The following is a 26,884-nucleotide window of genomic DNA, read 5'->3' on the forward strand; positions in this document are numbered from 1 at the left end:
CGTTTACAACAAAGGATCGGCCTAAGCTAGGCCTAGAACATGACCAATATTCCTACGGCAAGGGTTGAAGATTTGCGAAGGCTGCTGGCGGGTAGGTACCTCATTCTAGCCTGAAAGCAGCTGTACTCCGTAGAAGGATATGTTGTCTGCAGATAGTTAGCCAATTGATGCCTGAGAGCCTGAACAGGATTAAGCTCTGAAAGCTAGTTGTTTGGACTATTCCTATTACGGAAAGGAGTCGGCGGAGTGCAAGCGAGGGTTGAGCCCTATCCTAGAAAGGAAGGACAAGCCCTATTCCCAGAAAATCCCCACTAACGCGGAATCTCTCAAATCTGGTCTGACGACTGCCGACCACTTCGCCCTCGAACGACTTCCCAACTTTGGTGCACCGCTACGGCCGTTTCTTCGACAACCTAGAAACCAACCAGCAGAAACGCAATTATGGCCGCTGTCCAGGGAGCTATTTCGAAGCGCCGCAAGTTCGTCGCCGACGGTGTCTTCTATGCCGAGTTGAACGAGTTCTTCCAGCGTGAGCTGGCTGAGGAGGGCTACTCTGGTGTTGAAGTCCGTGTCACTCCCACCGTCACCGACATCAGTACGTTCGCCCGATCATAAGTATTCTTTCCGTTAGGTTATTGGGGGTTTTGAAGGAGGCCAGAAAAAACATGCGGAAACCACGAAATTGGGGACGCAACGGGAGGAAGACAATTTGTCGCGAAGAATCACATGGAGATTAGTGTCATGATGCTAACGGATGCTCTTTTTTTTGCGCAGTCATCCGTGCCACCCACACTCAGGAAGTTCTCGGTGAGCAGGGTCGCCGCATCCGCGAGCTCACCTCCCTCATCCAGAAGCGCTTCAAGTTCCCCGAGAACTCCGTCTCCCTCTATGCCGCCAAGGTCCAGAACCGCGGTCTGTCCGCAGTCGCTCAGTGCGAGTCCCTCCGCTACAAGCTCCTCAACGGTCTGGCCGTCCGCAGAGCCTGCTACGGTGTCCTGAGATTCATCATGGAGAGCGGTGCCAAGGGTTGTGAGGTTGTCGTTTCCGGAAAGCTGCGTGCTGCCCGTGCCAAGTCCATGAAGTTCACGGTACGTCAATAGTGCTTTGTTGGAATTTGTTCAAGGCAAAGAGGAACTATGAGGGAAGATGAATGAAGGGGTTTCAGGATACAGGAGATGCAAGCAACGATACTGGAATCGTGTGACTGACTCTATCCTCTTTGTACAGGACGGATTCATGATCCACTCCGGTCAGCCCGCCAAGGAGTTCATTGACAGCGCTACCCGTCACGTCCTTCTCCGCCAGGGTGTCCTTGGTATCAAGGTCAAGATCATGCGCGGCTCCGACCCCGAGGGCAAGGCCGGTCCTCAGAAGACCCTCCCTGACTCCGTCACCATCATTGAGCCCAAGGAGGAGCAGCCCGTCCTGCAGCCCATGAGCCAGGACTACGGTGCCAAGGCTCTCGCTGCTCAGCAGCTCGCTGAGCAGCAGCGAATTGCTGAGCAGCAGGCCGCTGAAGGCCAGGAGGGTGCCGGTGCGGAGGCTTACGCCCAGGAGTAATCTGGTTTCTTTTCTCTAAAATAGGCCCTGCTCTTCTTTTCTTCGTTCCTGTCGTCCTACCTACCTACCTACTTCAAACCTCACGCAATAAAGAACACTACATGAACTTCAATTGTCTCCCTTTCCGACAATATTGTTCGCAACTGCCGGAGAATCTCTCTCGGGCTTACAGCTCTCTCCTAGATCCCTAGTGAAAGATCTAGGTAGGATACCAAAAGTGATGCTTGAAATGAAATGAGATTGCGGAACGGGAAAGTCGTTCACGTTGCGACTACTTGTACGAGTGCCACGGATGAGCTATATCGCTCGTTAAGCAGGTGGCCTTTCACTTAGACTTGCCAAAATTGTATGCTCGGTGGGTGCGTGGCTGTCGTATAACACTGGTGCAATAGCAACTGTCCGTTGTAAATTTCTACCGTCCAAGAAAATACACGCTCGCTGTAAGCCGGACTCCGGCATTTGTGCTGGAACTCTCCAAGAATGTGTGTGACCTCCACTCTAGCAGATCAGATAATCTAAATAAGGTAGTCCTTTTTTGTCATATTCAAGGTACGTCGTAAATCTAGGCCTGTAACTGTTTTGTGCCAACGGATCTTTCTCAAGGCAAATATCTATAATTTTTGCTAAAACCACTCCCCCATCTGCTTTGATAATCGCTTACAGGAAAGCCTCGATGTTGATCTCCAGCGTGCTCACGGGGTATTTCAGCTCGTACTTCTCCAATACTGTCGGGTGCAAGATACCGAAGGCACCGATGATGTGGTCCTTGCCAGCAATACGAAGGTTGACCGATGCCGCATGGCCCGGGAAGTAAGTGGGTTCTAAGACTGAGTTAGTACCCGACACCTACACGTAGCGAAAAAGCATGTAAGACTTACCGTCGAGCTCTTCAATCCAGTAATGCGAGTCACCGACGGCTGGGTTCTCGAGACCCTCCTCACCTGTGATGAAGGCGCTCTTGAGCATGGCCATGATGCGGTCCAGCAAGCCGTGCACAACTTCAAAACCGCTCGTCTTGCCGTACCAAGCTGCAGCGAAGTGTCTCTCGTTACGGCTTTTACGTTCCAGAGCCAGATCTTTGAAGGCGACATCGCTGCACTCGAAGATCTTGATGGGTACTGCGTGATGCTTGTTCTCACGAATGGTCTTGAGGAGGCCAGGAAGCAGGCTTGTGCGGACAACTTGGAACTCTACGGTCTTAGGATTTGCCAGTTTGACGGCGGTGTTGCCGTCATCTTTGCGGTTGAGCCAGGCGAAGTTCTCGTCGTGAGAACATAAGATGAGGGGCAAGACTTCTGTCCACCCGGCCATTGCAGCTTCCATTCTGACAATATCGGTGAGCTTATTGATGGGTAGTGGCTGAGCAATCGTACCCGACTTGCTGGGGAAGGACCGCGGGAGCGAGTTGAAACCGTACGCAATGGCAACATCCTCCATGATATCTGCCTGGTGAAGCACGTCCGCGCGGGTGGGGGGAACATCCACGTCAATGAGATCGGGCGAAGATGCAGACGGCCTTGCTTGGTAGGACATCTTGGTCAAGAGCTTGCAAATTTCCTCGGGAGAAAGCTCCAGTCCGCAGCACTGGTTGATGTAAGACACCTCGGCCTGAGTGGTACGAGGTGCAATGTCAGGCTCGACCCTGGTCTCGTTATTGTGTTCAGAGACAATCTGAACAGGCTCAACACTGCGCAAGAATGAGTTAGTATCAGGCGTACAAGGCGAGGCAGACCGTACATACGTGAAGGGCTCGGAAGTATATTGGGAGAACATCGTGACCATGATCTTGGTGACGATGTCGAGCTTCGTCTTGTCAAGAGCCGTAACCTCGATCAAGACATTCTTGGTATCTAAAGTAATCTTTGAATGGTCACCGTTGATGATTGGCGGCAGGGAACAGACAGTCCTCTTGGAGTCGTAGATGACGGGGTAAACGGGGGAGTCGCGGATGATGTGGAGATATTTGCCCAGATGCTTGTCTTTCTGTTTATGAGAGTAAGTATTAATAGGATCAACCCATGGCCGGTCAGTGTCATACCTCGTAAAAGGACATTAATTCCTCGCCGTTCAGTTCTTTCGTCTGGTTCAAAGGCACAAATTTGATGTCCTTTGGTGGCAGTGCCTCGTAGGTGAAGGGGCCCTGGATAGTGTCCAGGTCATGGGTACCGATCGACACAAGAGTTCTCTGTCTGGCAAGGTTCTGGTGGAGTTTGTCTTGCAAAGCAATGAAGGACTCATAGCGGGCTTTGTCGAATTTGATGTTGCGAAGAATAGCTCCGGAAACCAACGGCCTTACTTTCATGGTCTAGTTGAAGATTTGTTTAGTCCATATTGACCCGACACTGAAATTCCGACCACATCCACTTACGTCTTCCTTGACAATGATTTTCTCCAGCTGTCCATTGTCGGGCTCAACCAATCGGTAATTGGGGAGAGGCTTCCGGCCCAGGAAGATGTTGAGCATGAGCTGGATACCCTCGAAACATAGCAGATCGTAACTGTAGAGAAGACTCAGTATATAGATTGGAGTGTTTAACTTTTGCCGAAAAGTATGCGTACCGGTTGGCGGGGATTTCGATCTTCAGCTGGGGCGGCTCCTGCTTGCCATCGACGATGGGTCTGTCCGAATTTGTGGTCTGTTTTTCTTAGCAATGTTCAATCGTGTCTCTCAGGGTGTCCGAGGGCGCATTACATCTTCATCGAGCTCAATGCCTGCAGGGAAAGCCGTCAGAGAGAAACCCCGCCAAAAAAGGTGAGGGATCAATGAGTCAAAACTTACCGAATTCGAAGCACAGCTCATCAAATTCCTCCGTCGTATATCTTGGTGGTATGATTAGTCACAAGATGTTTGAAGACATTGACACAAAAGAAAACATACTCCCGACCAAGCTCTTTAAAGAGCGCGGCCTTATCGACCGAGATCGTGGGCATGATGAGGGGCTTGTTCTTAGCAACTGTGTAGAAGGTACACCGTGATCAGACAACGATTGAATCCTACCAACGCACTGGTATGGAGATGAGAATGAGTGTTCGAGTTATTCAATGCAAATTGACAGCGCTGGTAACTCCGCCGATGCTCTGTCTGTTCTCTAGTGTCGGGCAGATAATCGCAGTCATAGAAGTCCGTGGCACTTTTGTCTCCGTTGGGGCTTGACCCTCCGCCGATCAAGCCACAGATTGACTGCACCGCCACTAATTCACCCCTCCTGATTCCTTAGGGCCTCAGGCTTTGCCTTGGTTATTTTTACCCCCACCAGCCACAGGAGCAGCTAGTACTTCGTAGTACTAGTGCCTCAGGTTCAGGTGAGCACCAGCGACCGTCGAAGCTCGCCTCAATAAGAATAGTAGCCGTTCTGATACCAGCCTCTACAGATTCATTCGAGGCTATTCTCCTTTCTCAAGTTAGGAGTTTAAATTCTTCCATTATTGTTTGGCAACGAATTGCTGTTTTGCTGAATTCAAATCTCAATTGTCTAGGTAATTCTGATACTCAGTCAAGTGTCCTGCGGCGGCCCAAACCCCACGAAACCTCGCTCTGGGGTTTCTAACCATTATCCCTTCCTATACCACTAGAACTCTGCTATCAACAGCGACTAATATCAATCTAAGCGCAGGTGCTTGATAATTTCATCCTCTTCACGACAGCTCTACTTTGTCGACCACAGAATAACTTCCGGAGCCCCTGTTCAGTTCGCGTCATACCGGATTGATCTACCAACATAATTCCAATTCCTGCTGAGGCCTTGAATCTGCCGCATCCCTGCCTCGTTAGCTTTTTTTTTTTCACTCTTTCAATAGTACATTGAAAAGCATACAGAAGTTCCCGCGATGGAGGGTCAGGGAGAAAATGATGAGCTCTACCCCATTGCTGTTCTCATTGATGAACTGAAGGTACAGTTGCTCTTTCACCCACATCATCTCTTTCGACGCATACTGATAGTCGCGTGCGCCGTCTCGTTTAGCATGATGAGGTCACTCTTCGCATCAACGCTATACGCCGTCTTTCTACGATTGCATTGGCCTTAGGACCGGAGAGAACCCGGGACGAACTTATTCCTTTCCTCGATGGTTAGTTCGACCAGATTTTGTCCATGATAAGACTTTAGACCTAATCTACGGTTTCCGCAGACTCTGTTGAGGACGAAGACGAAGTCCTAACCGCTCTGAGCGATGAGCTAGGCAATTTCGTGGAATATGTTGGCGGTCCGGAATTTGGCCATGTACTCCTTTCTCCCCTGGAGAACTTGGCAGCCATTGAAGAACCATTGGTGCGGGAGAAGGTAAAAACCAGCGGGTTGGGTCTGTCGTTTCTTGTGCTGACAGAAAGCTAGGCCGTCGAGTCGCTCAACAAGATCGGGGAGGAATTATCCGAGAAGCAGATCGAAGAATACTTCATCCCCATGGTTATTCGCCTGTCGAAAGCCGACTGGTTCACATCGAAAGTCTCAGCCACGGGTCTTTATTGTGTTCCCTACAGAAAATCACAGCCGCCACTGCAGCAAAGTCTCCGCCAATATTTCGGAGGCCTTGTACATGACGAAACGCCGATGGTGCGACGACAGGCGGCAAATAATCTTGCCAAGTTTGTCAAGGAAATGCAGACACAAGTGATCATTGAAGAAATAATACCCTTGTTCCAATACTTGGCCAGTGACGATCAAGACAGCGTGCGCTTGTTGACTGTGGACATTCTCATCTCTATCGCCGAGGAAATCCCAAAGGAGCAGCAACCCAGCCATGGTGTCCTCTTGACTTCCCTACGCAACCTTTTCGAGGATAAGAGCTGGCGAGTGAGATACATGGTTGCCGATCGATACGAGAAGGTATTTTGTTCCTGGTGCGGCTTTTGGTTATCTTGTTTAGGCTGTGCTGATATCTTATGGCAGATCGCTAAAGCTGTTCACGAAGAAGTTGTCACTCGCGACATGGTGCCCTCATTTGTAAAGCTTCTGAAGGACACTGAGGCTGAAGTTCGGACTGCTATTGCGGGCCAGATTCCAGGTATGTAAAGCTCTTATGCAGAATAGGACTTGGCTAACTTGATGGCGAATAGGTTTCTGCAGCTTGATTGACAGGGAGACCTTGCTTAACGAGATTATGACAAGCGTGGAGGATCTTGTTTCGGATCCATCCCAGCATGTGCGAGCCGCATTGGGTACTCAAATCAGCGGACTGGCCCCGATCCTCGGGAAAGAAGAGTCAGAGTGATACGATTCTAAGTTTGCTTGGACATGAATGCTGATAATATGCGATTAGGACGATTGCTCATCTGCTCCCGATGTTCCTTCAGATGCTCAAAGACGAGTTCCCCGATGTTCGCTTACATATCATTTCCAAGCTGGAACTGGTCAACAAAGGTAAGGTTCAAGGCACAACTTTGTCATTGGTTATATCTAATAGTTTCAGTCATCGGCATCGACCTCCTTTCGCAGTCGCTTCTCCCTGCCATTGTCCAGTTAGCTGAAGATAAACAATGGAGAGTTCGCCTTGCTATCATCGAGTACATCCCTCTTCTTGCTAGTCAGCTGGGTGTCAAATTTTTCGACGAACAGCTCAGCGACTTGTGCATGGGCTGGCTCGGTGACACTGTCTTCTCCATCAGAGAGGCTGCCACTCAAAATTTGAGAAAGCTTACAGAAGTCTTCGGAGTTGAATGGGCTCAGGGCTCTATCATCCCGAAGGTTATGGCCATGGGACAACACCCTAACTATCTCTACAGAATGACCACATGCTTCGCTATCTCTGTGAGTTTCTCTGGGCATTTTTAAAGAGCTGGGCCATTGCTGACTATGTTAGACTCTCGCGCCCGTCGTCTCGCTGGACATTATCGAAAACTCAATCCTTCCTATTCTAGACAGACTCGTAACGGATGATATCCCCAATATCCGCTTCAATGTCGCCAAATCCTACGCTGTATTGATCGACACACTACAGCGCCTTCCCGCCCAAGGGACGCTATCCGAGCTCGAGAAAGCTGGGAAACCAGCGACCTCGTCACCTCGGGGTCAGGAGCTTATCCAGCAGAGAATCCTCCCCAGTCTAGAGAAGTTGCAGCAGGATGAAGATGTCGATGTCCGGTATTTTGCAACGACTGCCGCGGGCGGCCACGAGGAGGCCATGCAGACTTCACCCTAGGCTTAGTTGTTCGATTATGCTACTTCGTTGCATGCACCACTTCATACCCACGTCCGAAGGGAGCTTTTCAATAGGGGTAGCGGGAGTAAATATAGGACTTGCGCTTCTGTGGGGGGCGGGGGGGCCGGGTTGGAAACTTGTCAATCTTGTCCACTTAGAGAAATGGTTGGGCCAACTGACTCACTGAATGAAATAATCCATGCCGTTCATGAAGTAGACTTTGTTCCATCATGTGAAACCAGCAATAAAGTATCTGAGACTTGCAAAGAAATGATTTATTGCCATTTATTTAGGAAGTTGAGGGGCAAAAAAAGAAGAGGAAACGAAGTAAAAAAGAATCGTCAGCGATAGGACTCGAACCTATGCGGCCGAAGCCAAGTGATTTCTAATCACTCCCCTTAACCACTCGGGCACACTGACTAGGGCTATTTTACAAAGAATTCAATTTAACCTATCATCCAGAAAAAATGCGACTCACAGTGATTACTAATGGCATGCTCGTCCCAAGTCCAAGAATGCTGGGAGACGATTCGTTGAACTCAGATATGTTTTCTACAGGTGTTGCTTTGTCTAACTCAGGTAGCATTACAGAGTTGCTACTTAGGGACATTCAACATTAAACCTCACCTACTTCCGAAGTATCCATTGGCGGCATCAAAAACAACCGGCATTACCCCACCTTGGCTTATCGCCTTTGCAATTTCCTCGCTCTTAGCTAGCATACTGATGAGAACCATAAAGAAGTTCCACTCTTCTGACGTTGTGTAACTGCTATCTTCCAGCATATTTCTGCCACTACCCTCACACCTACACTCGAGTGAGTATACGATACAGATAGTATCTGCCAGTAGTATTTTAATTAAATTCCCCTTCCCCAACCTGAAGCCCAGCTATCTGTCTTGTGCATAGTAGTGAAGTGTTTGTAAGCTTAGGGGTTGTTCGTTGTGGTATGTCGCTCATTAAGCTCATAAATGTAAAAATATGGCATTTTCTTCAGCTTCAGTCAGTGTGCCCGAGTGGTTAAGGGGAGTGATTAGAAATCACTTGGCTTCGGCCGCATAGGTTCGAGTCCTATCGCTGACGATTCTTTTTTTTTTGCCCCCATTCTCTACGCTATCCCCAGGGCCTATCATGCATTAGAATACTAGGTAGCTTCATTCAAGCTGCCTTTCAAACTTGACCAACCAGTGTGTAAACGATTTGCGCTGATATTCCCGTGCCTTCTCCGCGCTCGAGTAGTCAGGATCCTACCATCGTAACAGTCCAACAATCATACAGCTGGTATGTCGCTGTCGTGGCCTTGGCACTTCGCTCTTGTTTCTCCAGCCGAACAGCAGCATCGCCGCGAGCTTCTTGATCTTCGGGGATACTACGCTCAACTTTCTGTTCTCATTGCCCTGGTCGCATTGAGATGCTATAAGAGCTCTTTTTCGCACGCAGAGTATGCAGATGACCCTCAGCGAGCACACAGACCATGGAGGGAATCCGCCCCTTTTCGCGGCTTTTCGGAGACTCGAGCACAATATGTTGTCTGTTTGATCTGGCTTGGTTGGCTTTTGGGACTCTCCATGTGGAGGAGTGGCGAGGGTATGTACTTTCTTAAGTTGGCGTATCGTCTGGCCGTCCCTTTGCGTAGGAACAACAATATCCCACAGCTCTTTGACAAAGTCGACACTTGCATACTCTATTGCTCAATTCACGATAGACGAGAGCTAAATGACAGCTTTTCTGCCAGATTATCTCCACCTAACCAAAGCGTTGGGCCATGTTGCGATCTCGCAGCTGCCATTCCAGGTGCTGATGTCCCCGGTCTGGTATATATCCGCATATAGACCGACATCACCATCCCTTTTGTCGATCTTAACAACCATCCCACAATCCACCTTGACGCCTTTCCACCGTCTTTTTGGCCGAGTAGTCCTCTCGCCTTTATTGATCGCACATGCCGCTCTGTACTTGTCATTTTTCGTGCAGTCGTCTCACCCGGAGTTCAGCTCTTTGCTGGCCAAACGTATACGCGATTTGGATGTTCAGTGGGGATTGTGCGGAATTGTCACCACGATCTTCATCCTTCTCCTTGCGCGGCCCCAGGGATCAACCAGCGGACTGCGGGCCATGAAACCATTATCGATACATATGAGACGACAGGTATTTTATATAGTGCATGTGCTGCTGGTGGCAGCATTGTGTCTTGCAGCGTATTGCCATGTTGCTCAGGCGCGAACATTTGTCCTCGAAACACTGGGGGCTTTTGCACTTAACCTAGCTTGCTGTTGGAGGTTTTCGCGAGACAAGCAGCACTAGGTCACTATCTTGAGTCGGGTTCTACCCTGATTGGTACCTTCCTTGACAGGAAGAACCGCGGCTGAGAAGGATGAAGATGAAATTGTACATCATTGGTACTTTCACTGCCACATCCCAATGTCACTATTCCAACCTAAGGACATTTGCATAATCGACACTATGGTTGCAATAACAAAGATCCAATCACCAGGACCAGTGCAAACTAGCGTGCTATCTATGTACTGTTGTAAAGTTAAGGCACCTTTTAAGGCACCTAAAGGGTATAGTACGCATACGTTTCCGCCATCAATGATAAACGTGGTTCCTGAAGTAGCCATTCTGAAATCACTTGCAGAGTCTCCTAATTCAGATCATTTTCAAGCATGAGAAACGATTGCACGGAACGTAGCAACGGCCACTGGAGGAACGAATATGTCCTGTAAATTCTTAAGGGTAGTTCAGAACCGGCCTCCCGAGTTTGAGTACCTGCGCCATTGATCCTTGGCACATCAAACTCAGGTTGACGCTTGAATGGCCAGGAATGCCGCCCTCCATCCACTAAGAGGCCTTGCAGAACCTTAAAGTTCTTAGTGGTGGGTGCACTGCTGCAACTAGCGTGGCTTGTGGTCGGACGACAGATTACGTATCTAGCTTTTAATTAGATGTGGGTGATGGAGGTCTTGGGGGGTTGTTTTGAAGAGAGTTTTGGTCCCACTATTTCCATGAATTTCGCATCGAACAATCGAATTACTTGATTGTTTGCCGTCTAACTGAGGTACGTTCCATATTCCTTGCCATTTACCGTTTACCACTCGCGACTTTCATTGTCCTCGCCCTTACCCTTTACTGTTTCTCCTTTTCACCCTCGCAAAACCCTTACATGACATACAAACAAACATTCCTGTGACCTCCGGAATCGTCTCAATGCCCCCTCGGCACTCTTTTGCATAAATAGCTAAGATTGCCCCTCTCGATGGCAGTATGCGACTTCAACGACTCGTGTTCTTATTGGGTGTCGTCGTCCTCGCAGGCTTCTCAGTTTTTTTTCTTAGAAGTCACCATGATTCCGACTTACCTCTAAACCAGTCTCCTCCAGCTCCTCCACACCGTCCTTCTGTACATATTTCTAGCAATGCACAGCAGCAGAAACAGGAGCCAGAAAGCCCCGCGACAACCCTCCTCCCCACAGATCAACACCCAATCGCCACTCTGGTCGGAAATGCAGAGCAGGACTTCGAACAGCTGCAATCGCGGCAGTCCAAGACTCTGACCGAGGCTGTCAATGAATACCGCCGTCGATATCATATGCACCCTCCGCCGCATTTTGATAAGTGGTTTCAGTTCGCTCAGTCGAGGGGCGCCCAATTGATTGATGAATACGACACGATTTACCACTCCTTGCTGCCTTTTTGGGCGATCGAGCCAAAGGTGATTCGTGAACGTGCGCGCGAGGCGCTTGGATATGACAATGCTGTGATTGGAGTGCTCATCAGAAAGGGAAAGGTCACTCTGGTCGAAGGAGGTGGCGACGGACACAAATGGCAGCGAGATGCTACTGTTGGGATGATGGGTGATTTTGTGGAGTTTCTACCAGACATGGACCTCGTTTTCAATACCCACGATGAGCCTCGAGTCGTCATTCCGAGCGATGATCTGCATAGGATGGTCAGTATTGCGAAGGACAGCGTCCTTCCGAAATCCTTCCAGAATCAATCGCCGACAAACGCATGGTCGCCTCGGCCCAAAGATTTGAACAAGGGTGATCGGATCGATGAAGTGCGCACGACACGTTTCAACCGGTATGCACATCAGCCCACATGGACCAACTCTCGAGCTTCCTGCCCGGTCGACAGCCCCGCCCGATCCCTGAACGAGGATGCGCCAGATAATGTCGGAGCCTACAAACGTGGAAATCCAGGTTTTATCTACAATACCACTGCCTTTTCTGATGTCTGCAATACTCCGTCACTGAGAAGCACTTACGGCTTCTTTGATCGCCCAAATGCTTTTGACGTGGTTCACGATCTATTCCCGATTTTCTCGCAGAGCAAAATATCCAGCTTTCAAGATATCCTCTACCCAAGTCCCTGGTACTGGGCTAACATGGTTCCCTACGCGGAGAAAAACGATCACCCTTGGGATGAGAAGCAAGAAAAGATGTTCTGGAGGGGTTCCACAACCGGAGGTTTCTCTCGAGCTGGTGGCTGGCGTCGACAGCACCGTCAGATTTTTGTCGGCAACATCAATAGCCTGGACAATGTCAAAGTTCTTTCTAAGACCGCTGACGGTCAATGGCGAGCAAAGGAAGTCAGTCGCGCAGATTATCATAATCTGTTCGACGTTAAATTCACATTCATCGGGCAATGTGACCCAAATGACTGTAACGCTCAGAAGGAATTTTTTGACGTCGTGGATGCGGTTGGTCAGCAGGATGCATGGGCTTTCAAGTATCTGGTCGATATCGACGGGAACGCATTCAGTGGCCGATATTATGCCTTTCTGCACAGCAACAGTCTAGTCTGCAAGGTCGCTATTTTTCGTGAATGGCACGACGAGTGGATCAAGCCCTGGGTACACTACGTTCCTCTCAGTTTGGCGGGTGACGAGTACGTTGAGACGATGCGGTACTTTGTCACCGAAGATGAGGGCAAAAACATGGCGCCGAAAATTGCGCGAAAAGGCCGGGATTGGGCCCTGAAAGCATTACGAAATGACGACATGGAAGTGTGGTTCTTCAGACTGTTATTAGAGTAAGCTTCCCTCTCGGTTGCAATTCGTGACTCGCTAACATTTGCCTTGACAGGTACGGACGTTTAATAGACGACAACCGGGAGAATCTGGGATTCTTCCTTTGATCTGCTGCAGAGTTGGTGATAAATGCCCTCCTCTTCTTCTGTAAATTTCTGGTCCGGTGTTATGGTTTTTGTTTCATGAATCTTGCACTTGCTCTGTACCAATACCCATTTGCGGAGTGATATTTCACATACCTGATTGATTTTATGGGGCTGTTGGCTTTTGTATTGTACTTTATGTTTCTTTCGCCTTGCTTGATATTCCTCCATGATGGAAGCATCTAGACTTGACAGGATTGTTGCTGCAACAGGTCCCCGTCTCGTATACGCAGCTTTGCTGTAGACTTTGTAGCAAATGTATCTACCGATGTACCTCTTTTCTTCAGGATATTCAAGGCTTCTACTTCGCCTACATTGCTTTGATTGGAGATGCCCCTGCCTTTTGATCTTGTGAGCATTCGGCTCTTTTAGACCAACATATGTTCGACATAAGTAGCTCCTCACATTCACTTGTCTCAGATACAGCGTCTATAATTACTATGGCGGTATCAAGCTATAAGCTCAGGTTCGAAAGTGAGTTGTGCTGCCTTATGCATCAGGCAAGCAAGCATAATCACATGCCTTATGACGCATCATTTATATAGTGCTAAAACAGCTTCCCCTCAGCTCCATCTACTGCTTAAGCTTATTTTTGCTCAAAGTCGGCGCATTCCGTTTCTTTTTTTTTTTTTTTTTTTTTACATCCTCTATTTCATTGTGTTATTTCACTGAAGCTTACCTTCAGAATTTTCCCTATGAGCAAAGTTACTGACGTGCTACGTTCCTTCTGAAATTACAACTCCTTTTTGCTCTTAACGTCATTCTTTGGGCGGAGAGCAGGTCATCTACCAGACTGCTAGCAACATGGCTGGCCGTCTTGCTAATAGCTTCAAATCTGCTGTGGTTTTTGCTTATGGATTTTTAACTCTGATTCTTTATGGACTTCAAGCTGTGAAAAAAGGACTTTTCTTCAAACGTCCCACTGAGAAGGAGAAGTTGGAGTTGCAGTTAGGTGAGTGGGCTTACATTGCAGGCATTTTGATTGCGGTAGACTGACGCAATTTCTGTTGCAATGGAAATAGCCCGCGACCGCTTCTGGAATCTCTCCAAAGAATGCTTTGGTCTTTCTCATCACATCCTCACCCTGCGAAACGGATTCAAATTCCACTACCTTTGCAATGATTCCCCTGAGAACTCGACGGCCTCCCAGAAACCACTAGCGATCTTCATCCATGGCTTTCCTGATAGTTGGGCCGTGTGGCGATACATTGTGAGCTCCAGTTCTCTTCAATCTGCGGCGACACTGGTCGTCATCGACCTACCCGGCTACGGAGGAAGCGATACTTTGGACAAATACTCGGCGACAAACATCCTGGAGAGCTTGACGGAGTTTATCATTGCTATTAGAGCCAAGTACGGGATAGATACGGAGACTGGGAACAACCAGCGACGGACGATTATCGTAGGGCATGACTGGGGTTGTGTTATCTCCACGCGTCTTGCAGCTGAAGCTCCTCAGTTGGCTGACCGGTTTATCGTCACCAATGGGCCGGTGGTACGTATAGCAACGCACAACGAGTGTTGGTTAGTGCATGAGTATTTGAGCTTTGCTAACAAACTTCTCATTTCCAGCCCGGTCTGGCTGCAGCGAACATTCGGCGTCTTCTATCCTCCTCGTCGAAAATGTTCAAGACCTCAATCCGCTCACCAATCCGGTCGCGCTCGACTCTCATCAAAGCCATCAGGTCCCTGTGGCCTGTGTTCCGGCAATTGAAGCGCTCGGGCTATATCTTTGTGATGCAATTGCCAATGGGCTTTGTTAAATACTTCGGCAGCGGGGGCAACTTTTCCTTCCTGAAGGCGGTTCACCAGACCTCTCATGGTGATGTCGACTTCACCGCCCGGGATGCCGCAGAATGTATGGCGAGCACTATGGGCCCGTCGACCGAGGAATGTAAGACACGGACTGCCGAAGGCGACGATTATCCAGTTTCGGTGAAGGAGGAACGTGCGCTCTCTAACTTTCAGCACATGGTTGGCTACTACCGAGATGGGGCGGCATTGGGTCGCTGGTACAAATCGATCCAAACCATCGCCGACTTGCATAGCATTGCGGGAGGGAATGAGCTGCGGCGCCTTGGTAGTGGAGCTGGTTTGTTCGATGAGGGACCTACAGGAGCATTGAAAGCAAGTTCCACGATCCTCTGGGGTAAGGCAGATGTTGCTCTCGACCCTCAGATTTGCCTTGATGGCATCTCAGACTACCTTGTTTACAATAGCGAGGTCGTCATGCTTCCACAATCTCGTCACTTCACGCCATTGGAGCGCCAGAGCCGTGTGGCTATTGAGAAGACCGTGGAATGGGCTGTGAAGGGAGAACGAGAGGACATTGGTGCTGTTGTTCAGGCTTGTTACCCTGAAGCCGTGGTGATTGTTCGCAAGTAAGAATGTGCGTTGAGACGGGTGTGGTAACTCGTGGGAGTTGACTTTCCTTTCTCTATCGTCTTCTATCCTTCTGTTGATATTTTATCGTCTTTTGCATTGTCCTATCGCAGACTTGCTGGCTGGGTTTGTATGGACAATGTCAAGAGTTGACACATCTGCGAAGTGTCACCTAAGAAGGGAGAGAGTCAAATGTAAGATTACACATCAATATTTCATCCACCAATCATTACCATTATCGATTGCATTCTGTCTTTATGCCGATGCGCACTGTGTACGGAGTAACTGAGGTTGAAATTCCCCCCTCGTCTGTAACACTGTCGGTGGTGGCCTTGCCAGGATACAGGACTAAACGTAACCAGGGGAACTTAAATATGAAGGCAAGGGTCATATCAATTAACTTTTGAGTCGGTTTGATTTGTTTCACCAGCCGGTTGAAAATAACAACCCCTTTACCTGCGTCAACGGTTAGTTTGAATCTCTTTAGGGATCAAAGCGCTGATGGTGGCACGGGGGCAACGGCCTGAAGGCAGGGGTTGATGATACTAGAAGGTCTGAAGCTACCTTGATAAGAAGAAGTTACCTGTTGTAGACCCCACTTAAGCAAGCCAGGAACGGTCCAGGTTAGCCCAATCCGGGCAGAGCTGTCTTGAGGTAGCTCCTTCGTTGGGAGCACGAAGTAGATAGATAGTTGGCCGTCAATAGATACCTTGAAGGATCAAGGATAGTACTAGGATCATTGGACACCGGATCATCCAAATCGTCACTGTCCCGGAGAAATTGTTCATTAATTGAATGGTTCTTGTTTTTGGCTCTTTAGTATCTGTGACCATGTTTTAGCCACTTACCCGCCCAGCAATCTTGGAGCAGCTACCTCAGAGATCAGATAGATTACTTCAAGTTACCTCTTCTTCCGCTACCACCGTTTCTCTCAACTGCCCAGTCTTCTCTATTTACGTGCTGAATGACCGTTCAAATGTCGTGTCTGTAACCTCTTTGGACACGATGCAGCTCTTGTGGAAGCTGTCGCTCTGATTCACTTACTCGTGTCGCTGCTTATGCTGGCGGGCGGGGCTGGTTGGTTTGCTTTGACGTTACCCTTGACCGAGAGGGGACGAGAGGAGATCCCGTCTTGAGCATTATTACCTGTTCACCGTTTCGTCTTTCACTTTGCCTCCTTTATTTTGGCATTTCTGTCTATTTCATCTTTTTGTAATCTTTGCTTGACAGCTCACCTTGTTTCTCCTTCACTGATCTTCCTTCTCGATCTCTACGGAGTTCGAGCGGGATTCAGGTACCGTCGAGATGGTACCTGAAGGAAGCTCGGTTTATTGCACGGTAGGTATTGGATCGCTTTCCATGGGCACTCTATGACGTCGAGAGCACTGTTAACCCAATTTTAGCTCCTATTGAGCGATCATTATTTGCCTGGTAAACAATGGATCTGCTGAAGCCCGTCAAATTGATCTTTACCTAACTTGCCCTCTAGGTGCTACGGTTCTCGCCCATTCATTGCGGGACAATGGCACAAAGGCCAAGCTCGTTGCTCTCTACACACCTGACACCTTGCAGTATGCCACTATCAAGGAGCTCCAGGTATGGCCCTACTAGTTTGCCTGATTACTTCAAACGTGCGCCTGTGGTCGAACAGTCAAGGGTATCTCATCATAGCCATGCCGCTGACCAGGCCTTCTAGTCGGTGTACGACGAGATCATACCCGTACAAACAGCAACGAATCATACTCCGGCGAATCTATGGCTGATGGATCGTCCGGATCTGATCTCAACGTTCACCAAGATCGAACTCTGGCGACAAACGCAATTCAAAAAAATAGTATACATTGACTGCGATGTCGTGGCTGTAAGGGCTCCGGATGAACTCTTGACATTGGAGGAGGATTTCGCGGCCGCGCCTGATGTTGGCTGGCCAGATATTTTCAATAGCGGTGTCATGGTCCTTCGGCCCAACTTGCAGGATTACTATGCGCTTAAGGCGCTCGCTGAGAGGGGCATTAGCTTTGACGGCGCGGACCAAGGGCTGCTGAACATGCATTTTCGCAATTGGCATAGGCTGAGCTTCACGTATAACTGTACTCCCAGCGCCAATTACCAGTACATCCCTGCCTATAAGCATTTCCAGAGCACCATTAGCCTGATTCACTTCATTGGAGCTCAGAAGCCCTGGAACTTGCCTAGACAAGTGTTGCCTGTGGAGTCACCATATAATCAGTTGCTGGGGAGGTGGTGGGCCATTTACGATAGGCATTATCGCCCTGTTGTAACGGTGAGTTGTGACCTTCTCTAGTATTATGAACTCCCCTCAGCTGCCTTTATTGCTCACTACGTTTCAGGTGCCCCTCCACTCCCTGCCGAGTAGGTTTGTCACGGTAGAGAGTGACATAAATACCTACCCGCAAGAGACTGTACCGCAACCGCCTCGCTTGCAGATTTCACATCCCCCTGGGGAGGCTAGTTCCTATGGGCAAGTCTTAGAAATACAGCATGATCAACACGTGATCAGCTCTTCTGAGCAAGCGTTAGGAACGCATTCTGAAACTTTATTCAAATCTGAATCGTCACCACTACAACCACATACAGTATGTAGTCATAGCCACGCCCAGGTCGAACAGGCTCCTCACGAGGAAGGCTTCTATGACCAGAGCGGTACTCCTCATGGGCAGGAGGGGTCGAAGGTGGACCACGCGCAAGCGGTACCAGAGGAACATCATCCGATTCAGAGTGAAGCAGCACCGGTCAGAAGTGCAGTCCCACAGTATGTTCGAGGGGAAGAACACGTATCCGCCTATGTGCTGCCGCACTCCAGCCAACCAGCGTTTACAATACAGAGCGAACAGCCTACTCACCAGGCTAGCAGCGCTCCACCCCCTTCGTCAGAACCTTCGGCTGTGAATGAGGTCCATCACGCACATCTAGAGCCAGTTGTCGTTGAAAACCAAGAGAAACCTACGGTACTGTCCGCCCCGCTAGTCGAGGTCGAAACCTTTGAAGCGCCCAAGGCCGAATGGGATGCAGCTCGGTAAGTGCTAACTTCATTCACCGAAAGGACCTTTCTCACTCAGTCTTTGTAGGGAACCGCCTCCTTTGAACAGCAAGCCGGAAGGTTTTGCATTGGCTGAAAGGACTTATACCATGTCGGAAGATCAACGACTCTTTCAACCGCCGGCATCTTATCCCGAGGCTCCGAAGAACATGTGGTACCAGGTCCCCGACACAAAACCGGAGCCAGAAAAAGTTAAGCAAATATTCCCTTGGGAAACTCGTGCACCCAGGCCCACGCGCGTTTTTCTGGAGGACCAGCCGAGTACAGTCTCTATGGAGTCAGCATCGGCATCCACCAGAGAAGAATACAAGTCCTCCGTAGGGTCAGGGACCTCATGGACAGCTGAAGAGCCATCTACCGCTACATGGGAGACCTATTCCCGTTCAAATGCATGGGACGAAGTGCCAGAGATACACAAGTACATCCAATCCATTCAACATGGCAGAAAAGCCAAAGTGCAAGTGATATCCGGTGGTCCCAGTCCGGGAACCGAGGCCTCCAGCTGGCGAACTACCGATCATGGACCCATGGGCATGCGAGTCACAGATTTCCCCACGGAGGTAGAACGCCCCAGCCTTCCCGTGACGCCAGCGCCCATCAGGCGATCCTTTGGTCAAGCCTCGGGAGACGAAACTACCGATGAACAGTTGCCGATCGCGGAAGGCGTATCAAAACAGGAGGACTGGGTGGGTCTCACGGTTGATGCGTTTTTGCACCTCCTTCGAGCGACATACTTATACTGGAAGTTTACAGAATCCATTAGCACGCCTCGAAGAGCTTTGCCGGCGACAGTCCGAAGTCTTGGAGAACGCCGATTTATTACCTAGGCTTGTCTGATATTTGTCCAGCATTCCTCCTTCCTCTGCTTTTGTATCATGATATTAGTGCGCTGTTCTCTTTGAACCTGCCGCTGGCGTCTTTTTGGTTCAGGGTCATCCACGTCCCGAGTCTCGCATATCATTGTATGACTGTACAGTATGTCTCAAGCATGTGCATTTACTTTCCCGGGATTTAGTTGAGCCATGCATGAAGAGCGAATGTCGTTTGGCAGATATTCAACCAGATTCTGATTCAATTGCGTCTGAGATTGTTTATTATGAACTCTTATGGATCCTGCACTTAATTCTAAGCAGAATACGAGATGGGAAAGCGAGAAGTCATCTCTGCTTTATGCAAATCACATCATAATTCATTAGCCAGTAAAACTAGACGTAAGGCTAATACGGATATCCTGAGTAGCACACTTGACTCACTTTCTCATGCAGAAAGACAAGTGCAAAGGTATCTCGTGCGTGCTGAGCAACTAGCTCAACACCAGTAAAACAGCAGACAGAGAGCGATGCAGTTGAGACGTACACCTGAACTAGCACCGTTCTCCTCTGACAGAGTAGAAATGGGATTGCTTCACGCGGCTTGCTTTCCCAGTCTTTTCGTCGAACACGCAGAACCCATACGTTGCTGCATTTGGCGGGGTATAAACTGTCGAGTTAGTATGGTTAGCCGTAACGTACAGCGAAGAAGACACAGGCATGAGGTCAATGCGAGATACGTACGGTGTAAAGATACGGCGGGATTATGAGGGTCTGGGTTTGATATCTTATGAAGGCCCAGCTTGGCAAATTGTCAGTTTCGAGTTATGATATGAGTTACTGGAGTAGGCCCGGTATCACAGACCTTGTCAGACATGTAGGTTACCTGGTTTTCGGTGTAGGTGGTTTCCTTGATGATTTGCGGCGAGGAGGACTGCCCGTTTTGGAGCTTATCTTGATCAGGCCATGTATATAGAGTCTCCTGGAGAGAGCCTTTGAGGATCTAGGGTGTCGTCATTCAGCGGTTCTGCCCCGAGGAAGGTATATGGGAGGAGCGAATGATACCTTCATAACACAGTGTGCATTGGCATGATCATGTATTGCGCTCCCTTTGCCAGGGCTCCAGACCAATATCAACTGTCGGAGTACATTATTAGCATGCAACGGGTGGCTCAGTATGGCGAGGTACATATGGGCTCGGTCTCGGCCACATGCAGGTACGGCATATCATCACAGCGCCGCTGAAGTTTATAGTACCGAATGGATCGACGTCTGACCTACCAAATTACTTTTACCGTTTCCCTCATCAATAAGGTTCCTTGTATAACCCCTGCTGTTATCGCCCAGAGCAAAAGGGCGCCATTCCTCCGGGTTGGAGACATATTGCTCCATCAGGCGCTGGACGTCGAGGGGATTGACATCGTCGGAATCCAGGCCAGAGCTCGGACCCAACGCTTCGCTGAGGTCTAGAACGAGATTCTCGAATGCGTTATCAGGGAACCTGCTTTGCGAAGGTGGTAATGATGTTGTGGAATCGAGATATGGCATTGTTATGAGGATCCCCTGCAATATGGAAACAAGACGTAGAAGCTGGGTTGTGATTCGTCGCCAGCGACAAGTATAAATGTCGGATCAAATAATAATCGTAGCGAGTTCGGAGCAGAGAGAGATTCAGCATGAAGGGGTTAGGATAATACTAACAATAGGTATTTATAGATTTATTTGAAAACTGCAACGAAATGCCAATCCATAGAGAGGTATCATCTCATAGTAATGGGACATAGGACCATTTTCAACCACTCATGGTGTTTTTCGTCTGATACACAAGTGTTCCATGCGCGGAAAGAGAAGTTGCCACTGTGATGCCTGAATTTGGCCTGAGGCTGCAACCCCGCCATGTGAGACCGCCTTGTTGAGCAGCAAATGAAGTGGCGGCCACAATTTCAAAGATTGATCTCTCCGCAGTAACACCTTCACGATTGACGTGCATACGATTTGTCTCGGGGCATAGACTGCTTTTCAGCGAGCGAGACATAGGAGAAGCCTTACTAGATTCTTCATTTCCCTTTTTTTACTCAGTCCTCTTCGTTTATATAGATTGCGCCTAGTACGAGGGTAGTACTCGTACCAAGCCGTCAAAATGTCGACGACCGTGGAGAAGGTATAGCTGTCACATATGTCTCATCTTGATGAAGTCGGTCATGCTAATTCCTTTATGTCTGCAGATCAAGCAAATTGAGGACGAGGTTCGTACAGCAATCGCCGAGTTGGATGGTCGCAAGTGCTTCGAAACTGACCAAATATTCAGATGGCTCGGACTCAAAAGAACAAGGCGACGGCATTTCATTTGGGTATGCGCAGGACATACATGACTTTTTTCATGTGTCATGAAGTGGTTAGCTGACAGGTTGTGAAGGCCAACTCAAAGCGAAGCTTGCAAAGCTAAAACGAGAGCTGTTGACTCCATCCGGCGGTGGCGGTGGAGGTGGTGGTAAGTGGAGAGGTCGCGATTGTCTTTTTATGGGAGGCTAACGAAGAGGTTCAGTCGGTTTCGATGTCGCTCGTACCGGTGTTGCCAGTGTGTATGTATCGACTGAACAATCTCTGTGGACGACAAGAGGCTTACTTGGAGTAGTGGTTTCATCGGCTTCCCCTCCGTCGGCAAGAGTACATTAATGAGCAAATTGACTGGCCAACATTCCGAAGGTATGTTTCGAATTGATTGCGTCGGGTGAACAGAAACTGACGTTCGGGTTCGCAGCCGCGGCATACGAGTTCACAACCTTGACGACCGTTCCCGGCCAGGTGCTATACAACGGTGCGAAGATTCAGATTCTCGATCTTCCTGGTATCATTCAGGGTGCCAAGGATGGTAAAGGTCGTGGTCGACAGGTCATCGCAGTGGCCAAGACTTGCCATCTCATTTTCATCGTCCTTGACGTCAACAAGCCGCTGCTCGACAAAAAGATCATCGAGAACGAATTGGAAGGGTTCGGTATCAGAATCAACAAACAGCCACCCAACATTGTTTTCAAGAAGAAGGACAAGGGTGGTCTTGCCATCACTAGCACCGTCCCGCTAACACATATTGACCAAGATGTATGTGCTTTTGATATGTGGCTCTTTTCAGGTTCAAAGTTGACCATTATCGAACAGGAAATCAAAGCTGTCATGAATGAATATAAGATTTCTTCTGCAGATATTTCCATCAGATGTGATGCCACCATTGATGATCTAATTGACGTCCTCGAGGCTAAGAGCCGAAGTTATATCCCAGTCATCTACGCCCTGAACAAGATCGACTCCATTTCAATCGAGGAGCTGGATCTTCTTTACCGAATTCCCAACGCCGTCCCAATCAGTTCCGAGCATGGCTGGAATATCGATGAGCTTCTGGAACAAATGTGGGAGAAACTCAATCTCAGACGGGTTTACACGAAGCCCAAGGGAAGGGCTCCTGATTACACAGCTCCTGTTGTCCTGAGATCAAACGCGTGCACAGTCGAGGACTTCGTATGATTCCACCTGACCTTTACAAGACACTGGGAGCCATTACTGATTCCTGTGTATAGTGTAACGCCATTCACCGGTCGATCAGGGAACAGTTCAAGGTTGCCATTGTCTATGGCCGCTCCGTCAAACACCAGCCGCAGCGAGTCGGTCTCTCGCATGAGTTGGCGGATGAGGATATTGGTATGCCACCCCTGCGCTCTACATTATGCTTCGTGCCCGTCAGAGCTGACGAGTCGACATAGTCACGATTATCAAGCGCTAAGTAATCTCGATGAACATGATATCCGAGAGTCCGTCCCATACTAGGAACGGCTGTGGCGGTTCGCGCACGAGAGCTTTCGAGGGTCTGTGTCAGTGGTGCTGCGCTAAGATCATTTGCGAAAGGATAAAAGGGCCGCCCTTCGTGTGACATAGCTCCGCGAGACGCCACGGGCGTGTGACGGGGCTGGACTAGACGATCCGCGCACGGGCAGCATGCTGCCGGCTGCGACTTAATTTCGGACAATTTACTCGTTGGATATGATCTACTGATTCATGAGCTAGAATGGTTGCACTGCTACCCTCTAGCTTTCAAAGTGAGGTCGACAGAGGTTATGATGGGCGTCTGAAATCAAAAAGTTTCAAAGTCGGGATCTTATTTTTGATTCAGCAGCATGTACTCCATACCTACTATATAGTAGCCTGCCGAATTTTTTTCTCCTTCCCTTCAAAGTTAGCATTCGTGCATTTGCTGTAAGATCTGTCCAGTCCCAGCCTGAAAGTAAGAAAAATGATAATGACTCGACGGCGAGTCACCTGCGCATTGTTCCTTGCGTCCTCATCTGAACTCAATCTTCGCACGGAGGCGTCAACGGCTCAGCCATGAAAGACCAGATAGGTCTCGCTTGTGGCTCATGCCGAATACTGCAATATCAGTGCGAAGGACTGCGAGGGTCGAGGCTTTCATGGACTTTTCATATATTTCTATCACACCACAGTCGAAGATCCGGGCACCGGTCTGGATTTGACGAAACCTGCCCTATCGGAGCGCTGCACAACCTTATGTGGTACGAAATATAACTTGCGTGAGCTGTGCTAGCCAAAAAAACACCAATTTATATTGTGTCAGTGATCGCTCGCCCGGCGAGGAGGTCTGGCTGCGACGCTGACACTGTCAAGTGTTAGCCAGGTAGGCTCCGTGCTCAGCTGGAGTATCATGAGTATAAGCGGTGCCTGCGTTAGCAACGTTAGCAAGGGGACGTACATGCCCAGGAAAAAAAGGCAGTATTGATTCGACCACTTATCAAGCATGACGAAGTGAAAGCATAACCTCTGACGGAGATAGAGTCCGTTAGATTTTGTTGTCTCTGGTAAGTTACAAAGTGCCTCTTCGTTTTCTGCGAAAAGCGCCGCGATGAACCCGGCCAAGGACAAGGTTACAGGCAAGGTTGCATATGTGCAGCAAAGACAGGACCTTGCCCAATGTGAGAAGTCCATGCCCTACATTCGTGCCCTACTTGCGCCTTAGGCCTCAAACCTCAACCTCAATCTCGACCCTCAGGCAGTCAGGCAATTAGGCCTTCAAATGACGCCATGTATGTCAGGCACCGATTACTTGTGTCCTGACTCCTGAAGGCTTACGGGGGGATCCTAGTCACGGAATGACAGGAAATGTAGACCAGAGCAATATTTTCATTGGTGGATCTGATGAGTGGTCTAGATGATGAAGCGTCCGGATGTGGGGGAATGTCGCCTCATTGCGATGAAGCTACCCACAGGAGCGCTTAATGGGCTTCGATCATATGTCCAGTATCGTACCACCCGAGACGGCTTCCAAGATTTGTATGTGCAGTATTCCTGAGATAACAGTAGGAATAAGAAGCGGTCTGCGCAGAACAGAAGCCTTACCCATGCTTTCTAGGCTTTTAGCTGCAGTTGCGGATGAACTTTGTGACAGGGAGTAGCTTCCTGAGGGTTATGCGCGGGATCTTTACTGTGGGGCTGGCAGAAAAGAGCTAATCGAATTGTCAATTGTGCATCCGGAGTTCGCTATGAGGATTAAATGTAAGATGCGCGGTAGATGAGACATGGAACCAGATCGATGGAGTTCAGTCAGAGCAGAATATAAGACATTGATCAAATAATAGCTATTGTTGTTGACACATTCTGGGATGGAAGCAAAGCTTTCGTTACACAGCTCGATCCGGCCAGGTCAATGTCTCGCCGTCGGCCTGGAGGGGGGTCATCTTATGGCGTATCTACGGAGTACTACTCCATACTCCGTCTCCGTAACGATGGAGAAGGTAAGAGCGAAAGCGCGAGTCAATGCAACGCAGCAAACCCTTTCCATCAGGTGACTGCGATCGCACCAACAGATGCAGGTTTTCATCAGTGTGGAGGTCTGCACTTCCTCCTCTCTGTTCACAACAGTACCTGGCCACATATCTGGTCGCTTTTACAAACCCTTTCTCGGATCTCGTCTTACAATCTTGTCCATAATACGGAGTACTGTCTCCTTTTTGGGGTCGGCATAGCGGAAACCTTCAATGCAGCCACACGACGGCTGTGTTACGTTGAGGTTGAAATTTCCTTTCCTCAAGTCTGGAAGAGAGGACGATAGTATTATTGAGACTTCCAGACATTCAGCGACCCGCGACTCCGAAAGTCTTGAAAGGTATGAAAAGATCGAGTGAATGTTATGAGCTCTTTTCTCAATTGAACAACTACCATTGGAATTGGGGTATCTCCACCATCGCACACCCTTTAGTGCTAACCAACAGGGGGTAGCCTAGGACAATGTAGGCTCCGATCTCTTTTTTAGGTTCAAGCGGATTTCTTGCTGATGTCACCATTGTCTTAAGCTCACGCTCGCGAAGATGAGCGAGTCTCGGACTTTTCCCGTTGGCAGTCTGTCTTTGGATTATTATCGTCGTGTGGTGCAATTATGCAGATTACTTATAAATACGGCGGGGAGTACCTTACAAAGTAGTCAGTATGGTAATCGAAGAATTGTATGTATGTAACTGTACCAATTGTCAGCAAGACCTAATCTGGACCCAACCTGGAAGTACTGTAATTTCATCTTCATGTTTACATGCTAGGTAAGCAGTCGATTGGATGGTACCTACATTAAATGAATGACCACACATAATTTGTGCTGACATTGAATACTGACAGATGCAGTTGGATGCAGTGATATGCGTACCTGGCAGGTGCTGATGATTTGGCTTGCTCAGTAATCAAATACCTGAGGGTAGGTGGTAGTTAAGCCTAACATGATGACACCATGTCTCAGGTTTGTTGTCTGAGAGCCTGTCCTCAGTCTAAAGTCTAATGATGTATACCTAACTATGAAGATAGGTGGACTAAAGTTTGAAAAGAAACCCCGAGATTAACCCAGTAAATCTTACAATTGGAGAGAATCTAGACAAACTACATTAGTACTTGTTCTCTCTTTCCATTCCACCTGCACAAAACCGGCCGAGGACCAACTATGGTCTCTATCGGGGTCGCCAATAGAGACAGTATCTTCCTTCTGACTCGGCAAAGAGAGATTGCACGATTCAATGCATCCTACTGCTCCATAATTTTTTTTGGATCCCTAGAGCAAGTCAGGTGTGGCGTAGAGGTTATCAATCTATCTAGTCCAGATTATAAAGGTGCACAGTGCACACAACTAGCTGGCGCTCATCTGCTCCACCTCGGCCTGCAATTCATCGATAGCTTCGATTTCGAGTTTCCTCTTGGCTAGCTACAAGGGACAAGTAGCGATTTCTTATTTGGTGGATTCCAATTTTTTGGCCAATATAGCAGCGACAAGGCGTCGTTCTTTGGCCAAATTAAATCATGAATCGATCTGGGTCGAAAATCACTGCTGCTTTTAATTCGTCTCGTTCCAATCTTTTTCTTGGCTTGAAATACCAAATGGGCTGAAGAACGACTTGACCATGGAAGGATAGGAGGTCGAACTTGCAACTCTCCGCTGTCTTGTAAGAGGGACACTAAGACGTGTCATTTTACACGCAAAGAGAAAGTGACATGGACACCTCTATGTCAACAACTCTCAAGATTCCCTCTGAGTCAGCTACTCCGATCCCTCGTGGTCATTCCGATAGGTGGGGCCCATTGGCGAGACCAGAGCATAGATTTTGCCTAACAACATGGCTTTTATCAAGTACTGTACTCCATATGTAGTTGTTTGGCAATACAAAATGTCAGTTTGGCTTTTTCACCCCTCTGCCTACAGTAGGAAGCCAAAGAGCTACTCGTGT

General features: G+C 48.8%; 8 protein-coding genes and 2 non-coding genes across 10 annotated transcripts; 7 read left to right on the forward strand and 3 right to left on the reverse strand.

Annotated features, from left to right (window-relative positions):
• Positions 1-441: 441 nt before the first annotated feature.
• Positions 442-1,560, forward strand: Aud_010453 (40S ribosomal protein uS3; the record flags this gene model as incomplete). The annotated part of the gene is made up of 3 exons (XM_043295295.1): positions 442-595; positions 775-1,088; positions 1,228-1,560. The coding sequence occupies 3 exons, from the start codon at positions 442-444 to the stop codon at positions 1,558-1,560; spliced, it is 801 nt and encodes a 266-aa protein (XP_043151230.1).
• Positions 1,561-2,217: 657 nt separating this feature from the next.
• Positions 2,218-4,491, reverse strand: Aud_010454 (phenylalanine--tRNA ligase subunit beta; the record flags this gene model as incomplete). The annotated part of the gene is made up of 9 exons (XM_043295296.1): positions 2,218-2,381; positions 2,439-3,247; positions 3,302-3,543; positions 3,599-3,865; positions 3,929-4,058; positions 4,120-4,196; positions 4,253-4,272; positions 4,340-4,380; positions 4,439-4,491. 9 exons carry the CDS (start codon positions 4,489-4,491, stop codon positions 2,218-2,220), a joined length of 1,803 nt encoding a protein of 600 aa, XP_043151231.1.
• Positions 4,492-5,388: 897 nt separating this feature from the next.
• On the forward strand, positions 5,389-7,695 carry Aud_010455 (protein phosphatase 2A structural subunit TPD3; the record flags this gene model as incomplete). The annotated part of the gene is made up of 9 exons (XM_043295297.1): positions 5,389-5,451; positions 5,523-5,628; positions 5,689-5,840; positions 5,892-6,383; positions 6,447-6,561; positions 6,614-6,758; positions 6,817-6,917; positions 6,967-7,304; positions 7,357-7,695. The coding sequence occupies 9 exons, from the start codon at positions 5,389-5,391 to the stop codon at positions 7,693-7,695; spliced, it is 1,851 nt and encodes a 616-aa protein (XP_043151232.1).
• Positions 7,696-8,034: 339 nt separating this feature from the next.
• Positions 8,035-8,115, reverse strand: Aud_010456. The gene has a single exon. It is a non-coding gene; the product is annotated as a tRNA-Ser (tRNA).
• A 582-nt stretch (positions 8,116-8,697) lies between these two features.
• Positions 8,698-8,778, forward strand: Aud_010457. Its single transcript has one exon. It is a non-coding gene; the product is annotated as a tRNA-Ser (tRNA).
• A 2,181-nt stretch (positions 8,779-10,959) lies between these two features.
• Positions 10,960-12,833, forward strand: Aud_010458 (putative capsule-associated protein CAP1; the record flags this gene model as incomplete). Its single annotated transcript, XM_043295298.1, has 2 exons — positions 10,960-12,728; positions 12,782-12,833. The coding sequence occupies 2 exons, from the start codon at positions 10,960-10,962 to the stop codon at positions 12,831-12,833; spliced, it is 1,821 nt and encodes a 606-aa protein (XP_043151233.1).
• Positions 12,834-13,673: 840 nt separating this feature from the next.
• On the forward strand, positions 13,674-15,254 carry Aud_010459 (alpha/beta fold hydrolase; the record flags this gene model as incomplete). Its single annotated transcript, XM_043295299.1, has 3 exons — positions 13,674-13,821; positions 13,892-14,364; positions 14,442-15,254. The coding sequence occupies 3 exons, from the start codon at positions 13,674-13,676 to the stop codon at positions 15,252-15,254; spliced, it is 1,434 nt and encodes a 477-aa protein (XP_043151234.1).
• A 1,302-nt stretch (positions 15,255-16,556) lies between these two features.
• On the forward strand, positions 16,557-19,149 carry Aud_010460 (glycogenin; the record flags this gene model as incomplete). The annotated part of the gene is made up of 7 exons (XM_043295300.1): positions 16,557-16,589; positions 16,655-16,682; positions 16,741-16,847; positions 16,948-17,535; positions 17,603-18,288; positions 18,341-18,998; positions 19,066-19,149. The coding sequence occupies 7 exons, from the start codon at positions 16,557-16,559 to the stop codon at positions 19,147-19,149; spliced, it is 2,184 nt and encodes a 727-aa protein (XP_043151235.1).
• Positions 19,150-19,675: 526 nt separating this feature from the next.
• Positions 19,676-20,669, reverse strand: Aud_010461 (putative cysteine dioxygenase Cdo1; the record flags this gene model as incomplete). Its single annotated transcript, XM_043295301.1, has 5 exons — positions 19,676-19,791; positions 19,866-19,923; positions 19,987-20,124; positions 20,187-20,258; positions 20,379-20,669. The coding sequence occupies 5 exons, from the start codon at positions 20,667-20,669 to the stop codon at positions 19,676-19,678; spliced, it is 675 nt and encodes a 224-aa protein (XP_043151236.1).
• Positions 20,670-21,261: 592 nt separating this feature from the next.
• On the forward strand, positions 21,262-22,876 carry Aud_010462 (GTP-binding protein RBG1; the record flags this gene model as incomplete). Its single annotated transcript, XM_043295302.1, has 9 exons — positions 21,262-21,282; positions 21,347-21,367; positions 21,430-21,472; positions 21,538-21,612; positions 21,667-21,703; positions 21,757-21,827; positions 21,883-22,220; positions 22,278-22,634; positions 22,694-22,876. The coding sequence occupies 9 exons, from the start codon at positions 21,262-21,264 to the stop codon at positions 22,874-22,876; spliced, it is 1,146 nt and encodes a 381-aa protein (XP_043151237.1).
• Positions 22,877-26,884: the final 4,008 nt, after the last annotated feature.

The sequence above is a fragment of the Aspergillus udagawae genome, assembly GCF_001078395.1.
Source record: "Aspergillus udagawae IFM 46973 DNA, scaffold_9, whole genome shotgun sequence".
NCBI lineage: Eukaryota > Fungi > Ascomycota > Eurotiomycetes > Eurotiales > Aspergillaceae > Aspergillus > Aspergillus udagawae.